The 8,758-nt window shown below is 34.3% G+C and overlaps 1 protein-coding gene across 1 annotated transcript; it reads right to left on the reverse strand.

Moving 5' to 3' along the window:
- Positions 1-2,088: 2,088 nt before the first annotated feature.
- On the reverse strand, positions 2,089-7,047 carry LOC148281958 (uncharacterized). The gene is made up of 3 exons (XM_088225824.1): positions 6,869-7,047; positions 5,830-6,778; positions 2,089-3,240 (listed from the first exon to the last, which is right to left on the reverse strand). Exons 1-3 carry the CDS (start codon positions 7,018-7,020, stop codon positions 3,094-3,096), a joined length of 1,248 nt encoding a protein of 415 aa, XP_088081950.1. The 5' UTR covers positions 7,021-7,047; the 3' UTR covers positions 2,089-3,093.
- Positions 7,048-8,758: the final 1,711 nt, after the last annotated feature.

The following is an 8,758-nucleotide window of genomic DNA, read 5'->3' on the forward strand; positions in this document are numbered from 1 at the left end:
AGGTCCATAACCATACGTTTTATAAACTACAAGTAATTGGACCCATTTTTCCCGATCCATCAACAAATGGGACTGCTCACACCATTACTGGTTTGTACACAGGGCTATGTATATTGCTAAACTTTGGATGCAATTATTTCAGTTCCACGTGTTCGTGGGTTACTTCACTTCTGCGCTGACCGCCTCATTAATGGACATATTTATTTAAAATTAGCAGACGTTGGGGCAGTAATGTTAAACATTTTACGAACATTACTGATATTCTGTAAATGCAAATTTGCAGAGGACTAAATGAGCCCATTGCGGGTGAAATGATCCAACTAACAAAATGTCCATACTTTTGGATACAAAATTTTTAATCTGAGCTTTTTGCCTATTTTTTTTACCAAACTGCCTTGATGTTTTTAATTAACATGGATGTTTTGTACATAAAGGACTAGGAAAAAAAGGTTTTTGGATTAAGCCAATTACAGAAATGTTATGTAAGCAATGCGTTTACTTCACCTTAAAAATGACAGTTCACTTCACCCACAATAAGCTCATATACAAACTGATAGATTGAATGTTGATTATCAAAAGGTAAAATAGTACAAACAGTAGATAATTATAATGTATTCTTTTTTAGGAAATTAATTTAGACTGAACATGAATTCAATTTCTAATAATTTAAGGTAAATGTGGGTATAGTTGACAGCGATGTAGCAGTTGACACTCTTAACTGAGTATTTATTTCAATAAAACTTAAGCAATTTAAAGAAGGTACAGTAGCCAGCGGTAAGTAACAGACATCGGGCTTAAAAAAGAGACTGTCAGCTAACTTTAGCTTTGTAGAGTGTCGTCTTGGTCATTCATAAACGTGTAATGTTCCGTCAGTTGAGGTCAGGCGTTCTAGAGTGCGGTCATGTCCATTTCAAAGTGTATTATAGAGGTATTAAAACTCGTTAAAATAGTTAGTTTGCACAACTATAATAATAATATCTCATTTTGGAAAAGGGAAACCTTTACACGCTCAGCCACATTTATTTACAATATCCTTGTACTTTTTGTACTTTTATAGAATCAACATGTCTTTCATTTACAAAATCTTTTCGGCTCAATATTCATATTATTGATGTATCCAAACACAACATTTTCAGAAACCCCTTTGCAGAGTGAATTCCCCTTCTATATTACATACTCCACTCCAAAGGAGTTGTCTCACCATCCTATGAGCACTCTCATCGCCACAGTTTTTTTTATTAAAAAAAAAGGAAATCGTTGCGTTCTTATGAGTTCCGCGTAATTGAGTGTGCACACCATCCTAGCCAATTATTGACGATCTACGAGCTTCCGGTGTAGCTCCGGCTAATATGGTGTTAAGCTGTGTTGCGCTTGGAAGTGTTATTTTTCACCGTGGATCGTACTCACGAAATGTCCATTATTTGGTGATTCAAGTGATATTTAAGTTAATATGTTACCGACATACGAGGGGGTCATGAAGTTTTATGAGTGGAACTGGCACCAGATAAAACGTGTCAACAGAATTAAGAAAGAACCTACGCACAAGAAAATAGAGGACATTGTTGGGCCGAAAATTAAGGAAATATGGTCGAAAGTTTCCATTCCTGCTGTCCAACGTAAACAAGTGAAAGTCATGTTAAAAAAGAATAAAGTAATTCAACTGTCTGTTGCGCAAAAAGGCGAAGAACAACTGCTGTTACAACACCTGCCATGTCACACACGAGCAGTTGAAAGAGCAGTAAAGACTGTGACAGAAGCTTCTACAACTCTTTGCAAAAAAAACGAAAGAACAGATCACATAAAATCTCAAATAGAGTCGCGTAAAGCCATGCCGAAATTTGAAAGCAAAACAAGATTTTCGCGCATACTGATTATTTTTTTATTGTAACCAATATCTTAAAATAAACATATTTCGCTTATTAAATTTTGATTTTATTGACTACAACCACTGTTAACCGTTTCTGTGTTTTTTTTTTTAAAAAGGCTATTTTTCAAAATATGTATGTAGGTATTTTAAAGTCAATCAGGAGACATAAGATGACATCCGATTGTAATAAAATTGTCTGTGTAATAGCATAATTTGGCACCTTTTTCTTTTTTGTGTCCGATAGGAATCGTTTTTTTTCTCCATACAACTTTGGCCCACCTTATTCGACTGAAGGAATGTATCAATCAGATCTTTCAATCCTTCAGCATATAAAGCCTTCTTGGTAAATTTAATGAAAAATTATGTGTTTTTGATATTGTCGATTCCCTAATCCTAATTCTTCTGTGCAGAAATTGAATCATACATTTCGTGCATCAAAACATCCAAATTTCTGACAAACAAGGATATGAAATTGCCACTATGAAGCAAAGTGAACACTGGACAATAAAATTAATGTATAGTCAGTTCAAAGCTTAGTCAGTACTCAGTTCAGTTAGTCAGTTAGTAACTCAAGTAAAATTTTTATTACTCTGTTTATTCAACAAGTAATAAATCTATCAATCTCCAACTGCGGTAGGAGCACCCATTCATCCACACGCATAATTCCTACAGATTTGTTAAACTGTCAACTACTCCCACAGCTATCTTAAAGGTAAATTCTGACAATTGAAAATGTTCAAAATCCATAAGACTGTAATTCTATAAACACCGTATGGTCAACTGCACAAGAAAATTGTGTACATTACATTTATTTTTTATTTTTGATATTTACACAGTTAAAATAACACCTGAATAAAACTTGTCATTCATTGTCCATGTTCTGTCTTCAGTATTGTAGTACAATAATTTCATTGTGCAGCTGATTAGATGTAAAGAATATTCAAAATATGTGAGAAAATTTTAAGATTACAGTAAAGTTGTGGAAGATTCTGGAATGAATACCGTGTACCTTATATACAAATTTAAGTAAATATTTTAATTCTTAAGTTGAATATTTATATCAATCAATACTTATAACTGAAAGAATAGAGTTATATTGTAAATAAAAGGTTTCATAACAGTTAATGTCGATTGATTCTGGCATTTACAAATACGAGATGGCGCAGGTTATAAAGGAGTTTTAATTTGAATATTACAAGTAATGTAAGATTGCATTCTCACTAAGGTTAGGAGAGGACATCTATGGGCGGAGGAGATAAAGGCGTAATTGTGCTAGTGATGTCGGTAGCTAAAGGATCGGTGGCGTTACTATCCAATGCTGACATGGTCTCCGTTTCCTTATAAGGTCCTCGTTTCTTTTTATTACACCTTAGCTGGAAAACACAATTGAACTAATATTAGGTAAATGCATTTTAAATAAAGGGGACATTCTATCATTCTGCCTCATATTCCAGTGAGGTAAATTATATTTCAAAATAAGTATATATTTGTTTTTTTTTTTCTATAAAATCATATTTATTTTTAACACACTGGGAGCGCAATAACGATAATGATTGAGATTTAACCAACCGCGTTATATTCAGTGGATTTTGATAATAATTATATCAGTCAATTCGTCACATAACTTAGAATTCTTCAGGATAGATCTTCCGGCTTTTCATATATCTCTTTGCCTCTAAAACAGTGTGGTATGATGGATTTGCACAGTTTAGCTCAAAGTCCTATATATTTATCATGTTGATAGATATATTGTAACTTCTTCTTTTCCATATCCGCTCCTAAGTGGAGCATGTGGACGTTACCAGTTGCCTCCGGGAGACTCTATCGCCAGCCAGCACTCTCGCCTCCTCCCATGCCAATCCAGTACTCCTTAGTTCCGCCGAATAAAATCGAAAGATCGAATATATTATATACCTTTATTTTATTGCCCTTGTTTGTCTTTGCTACATAATTTTATGTTTTTTTGTTCAGTTTCTTGTAAATATGTTTCTTCGTGTAACTGTTTTAATTGGCTTGGGCCATATATATATATAATTATTAAATAAATAATAATAAATCAGTGAGTGGGTAAACTATCAAAAGCTAAAAATCAAATATTATTCCCAATTAACCTTGACTCTCAAAATACGGGTAAGTTAGCTAGGAGATAATAATTAATACAGATAAAATAATTTTATGCGAAAATTATATTTATTTATGTTTATATTTGTGCACACAGTGCTATGTTGGTATAATACAATGATATTATTACAAAAAAACATAAACCCAACACAGCACCAAATACATACACAATACAATATATAATACAATTTCTAAACATGACAACAAAATGTGACGAGGATATGTATAACATGTGACTCTATATGTGTCGGTATCTCCATTGTTGTGAATAAGGAATGTGGCTTATGCAGTGATGTAATACATAATTTTAAAAACATGCTTTCAAAGAAAAAATGAAAACTAAGATATTAAAGACAGTAATGTAAAGGGTGTTAACATCAGTTTTTTTCTTATTTAAAAATGAGCACCAAAAGTAAAATAAAATGGTAAAGGTCGTAAGTCATTTGAAAGTAAATTTTCTGCTCTGCTGAGATGTTGCGTTTGCTTTTACATTACATATATTTTATTTGATTATGAGCCTTCAAAATAATATATGTAAATGTAAATAAATACGAAGGAATACCGAAAATCTGAACCCATAAATTATTATATTTATGGAGATATTAATGTTATTAGATGCAATGTGTACTAGCTACACATCACCGGAAAGGGAGAGTTAACAATTGTGTGATTCAAAATTTAAAAATTAATTAACCCCTCTTTTCTGCAAAAAAAAATTCATATAATTTCTAGGACATTCAAGTTGATTATCCTTGCTGATTTTTATAATAAAGATACCAACCAGTGCTAAAAAAGTAGAAAAAGTGATGAAATCAAAAGTTTTTTTCTCTCTTTCGTAACTGTTACTTTGTTTGATTTAAGTACCTTTTTATTATATAAAAAAAACATTTGTATTTGTTACTGATGTTGCAATTCTTTTTTATTGTTACTCTTTCTTGATCTTTTTGTTTTTAAAAAAACATGTTATTTTTTTCTGCAATTATTTCACTGCTTTTAATATGATTTTGTAAAAGTAGATATGTATAGATTTTTTTTTAATATGTACCTTTTATGAAATTTATTAATAAAAAAATAAAAAAACTGTATATAAATAAATATCAAGATATACTACTACTACCATTACGCCATTTTACCATAGGGTTAGGCAGAGGATGGATCACCACACACATCTATCCTGACATACATTCCAAGCTTCTTCCAAATTCATACATGCCATTCCTTTGTGTCCGCTTTTGACATGACCAGATTGAGATTTTGGTTTATCTGATCATGCCACGTCTTTCACGGTTATCCTCCCCTACAATACCATTCATTCTCACCATATATATCTGTTTTACCATACGTTCTACATGACTAATTCATCTCAGTGACCCTTTCTTAACTCATTCACCATGGTGCTTGCATATGTCTGTGAGCGCTGATAAGTGTTTAAACTAATAAATAAAATAAGTTTTTAAGCTGATAAATAAAATATGTCAATTTTGAATGCGGGAAAAGGGTTAATCCTATCAATTAGACCTGTCCCAGATTTGCATTCTTGCCTAATATCTTCATTCGCAACCCTGTCATACATTAATTTCCCGCACAAGAGATTGCATTTTGACCGCATTCGCTCGTTTTCATCCTTTCTCTGCCAGTTCCATATTTCACTTCCAAACACAAGTGTTGGGATTAAGACTCCGTTGTGCACTGCAGTCTTGTATTGTGATACACGTATATCTTCCAGACCCTGTATTCTTCTCGAGCCGGGTGTTCTATTAGGTAATTCACGGCAGTTATTGGGCTGTAAACCTATTGGGGAGCTAAAATTACTAGATTTGTTAGTCGGGAGGTTATCTCACCTTATGTTTGCGTTTCCGCTGAAAGATCTGGAAGGGATTGTCGTGGGTGGGAGAGGGGGGCGGAGAGGCTTGCCGTCTTGCCTGCTTCTTGGCCTTCCGGAGGGCGCGTTTGGCGGCGCGGCTCTCCGCCTCGCCCTGGGTGGCCGGCAACTGGAGTACCGTGCCTTCTCCCTCGCCGTAGGAGATCTTCAAGGTGCGCGCGCTGGAGAACATTCCGCTGGATGACTCGTCAGCGTCGGGGGTGATGTACGTGTCGGGGCGGCGCTTGCGTCCGGAAGCCCCCCCTTTGGCCCTGCGCCTCTCCCCTTCTGAATTCTCCCCTATTAATCTACTCTCACTATTGCCGTCACTAGAACTATAAATATCACTTTTGGGGAAATGTTCTGCGGAGTTGCTGTCTCCGCTGGCGTCCGATTGTTTAGTTTTGCTGTCGAAATCGTCTATTTCGTAGTTTGTTTCACATTTTTCGTCACTTTGCCTGAACCAAATTTCATTTCTTGCGTAAATATTACCATTCAACGCTTTCGTGATTTCGTTGGGCTGCAACCGGGAAATCTTGGGAATTAGAGAGTGCCCCATTATTAAAGTTCTGCTTTCTTCTTCGGCAATTTCCCTACTGGCGGTATCTGACGACAAATAATTTTTTTTATCTTTGGACAGAGGGTTTCGTTGTTCGGAACCTTTACTCCGCGTTTGGGCGACATTTTCGGAATTCTCGTTGCATATTCCTCTGCATTTCGAACAGAGGACCTTTCTCGGCCGAAGGCGAACTGTCATCTTGCTCCTTTGTTGCTGCTGTCGGGGTTTGGATAAAGGCTTAGGCGCGTATTCGGGATTCTGATACGCGAATCTTTGGTTGGCGGAGAATAATTTGTCGTCGGTCCCATTAGCGCACTTTTCAGATATTGAAAACGCGGGGTGCAATGAAGAAACTCCAAAGGGTAAATTTCTGAAAAAAATATACGGCGTAAAGGTAAATTGCTGAAATTTTATCAAACGAGACTAGACTGGGTATTAATAAAATCATTTTAAAATAAACCTTTTGGTGGAGTCCAATAAAACCCCTTGAAAGCGTTTATTTTCATTAAAATAAGACACTACCAGCATGTCTGCTAACGCTTCGTCTACATTTACTAGAATTTGAGTATTTTTTAAAATCAACACATCGGCTGTAACGACAGCCGCCGCCATTTTTATTATTGTGACTCATTAATAATTGCCATTTAAAATAAATTTATACCCAGTTTAACGATTTAAAAAAAATGGCGCCTAGTGAATAGGTACTAAGTGGGCATTATAGATATTTTCTGGGGGAAAAAAACATATAGTGTGAAGTTTGTAGTATAATAATATTATTTTGTAAGGAAACTTTTCCATTTCTGAAGCATTCTATAAAAAAAGAATTCATAAATTAGTTATTATCAATAAACAATATTTGGAACCCTAGCCCCACTAAACACATTTTTTATTATTTTGACAAATTGTGGAATCATTCCGAATGTAATCGCTTGGAAAATTTAAAAAAATGTATTGAAATAATCGTCTACCTCCGAGTTTAAAAAAAACATGGCATGACGTTATTAAATAATAGAATAGAAATATGCGCCATCCGCTGATCAAAAAATCACTTCATCAATACTGTTCAGGTGGATGAAGAATACAGTTATATGCAATTAAAAGTACCAGAACCCTCAATGATTGTTTTCAACTCGATGGGTGCTCTCAGATAAAAATCCTGAATAAGGTAATCGAGTGCAAATACAAAAGTCTGCTTAATTGTGTAATGGTTGATGAGTTCGTTTACTGTTATTGAGAGGTCTTGGGTTCAATTTCTGGCAAGGTGGATGAAATATTGATATCGAAGGTTTTTAGAGCTGTAATACGTTATCGTTCCTCGACTGGCACCCGAAGAGTACGACTGATCACCTTTCCTTCATGTAACGAGTATGATCGAACTGCGCTGACTTTGGTTTACCAATGCATTGCCCTATGCACCACTGGGTATGGAAATGGGAATGTTTTCATTATTTAACACTGTTCTAACAAAACAAAAACCCGAGAACTAATATTTATAGGTAATAAATCTGGCTAGATAGAAACAGTAATCAAAAGAATGAGATCACATTATATTTTTATATTTGAAGCACTAACTTTGTGGTAATTCATCATAATAAAATAAATAAAACAACTTTGTTTTTAACCAATTAATATTACTTTTCGTTTCCCACCTTTAAAAGAAAAAAAGACTTGATTTATTCGTTTTATATGTGTAGTATAATACTGATCAAATAAAATAAAATATAATTCATTAGTTATGTAAACCTCAATAAAGAAACTTGTGTAGCTTTGAAACCGGTCGGTAGAAAAAAAGTGGTTAAAAACAAAGTTGTTTTATTTTATTATATTATGAGATCACATTAGTTTACCCCCATAGGATTTTAATGAATGCGTAATCTGTAATTATACACGTTTTTCAGTGCCAGACCGTGACCGTGAATTTTGATGTAAAATTGAGTAAATTTTTATTTTCAAGAAATTAAAGATTTACTCAATTTTGAAATTATAAAAAAAAATTACTATGGAAAAATTGAAAAAAAATTTAATGGAAAAAAAAGGTTTTTTTTAAAGCTTACCGTAAGGAATCTTCCTCTGAAGTTTCACGGGATGCTAGTCCAAGGACTAGCATCCCTTCCACAAACCCCTATCCCACCTAAAATCGAGATAAAACAGTATTTGGCCAACGAAGCGATTCGTACAAGAAGCGGACAAGTGAAGCGGCTGGAGAGGAGAATGGGAAATTAAGGATTTACCACATTTTGAGACGATAATGTATATTTTTTTTTAATGACTTTTTGGGAAAATATTATAAGGTTTTTTTTAAAGCTTACTATGAGGAATGTTCCTTTGAAGTTTCGCGATATGGTCCTAA

The sequence above is a fragment of the Micrasema longulum genome, unplaced genomic scaffold (genome assembly GCF_059751315.1).
Source record: "Micrasema longulum isolate JH-2025_06_02 unplaced genomic scaffold, ASM5975131v1 h1tg000389l, whole genome shotgun sequence".
Lineage (NCBI taxonomy): Eukaryota > Metazoa > Arthropoda > Insecta > Trichoptera > Brachycentridae > Micrasema > Micrasema longulum.

Excerpts from the sequence above, each read along its gene's own strand:
- LOC148281958 (XM_088225824.1), bottom strand. The coding sequence starts at position 7,020 with ATGGCGGCGGCTGTCGTTACAGCCGATGTGTTGATTTTAAAAAATACT. Across the intron at positions 6,779-6,868 it reads TTATTGGACTCCACCAAAAG|AAATTTACCCTTTGGAGTTT; the intron begins GTTTATTTTAAA and ends TATTTTTTTCAG. Across the intron at positions 3,241-5,829 it reads AGCGGAAACGCAAACATAAG|CTAAGGTGTAATAAAAAGAA; the intron begins GTGAGATAACCT and ends TGTGTTTTCCAG.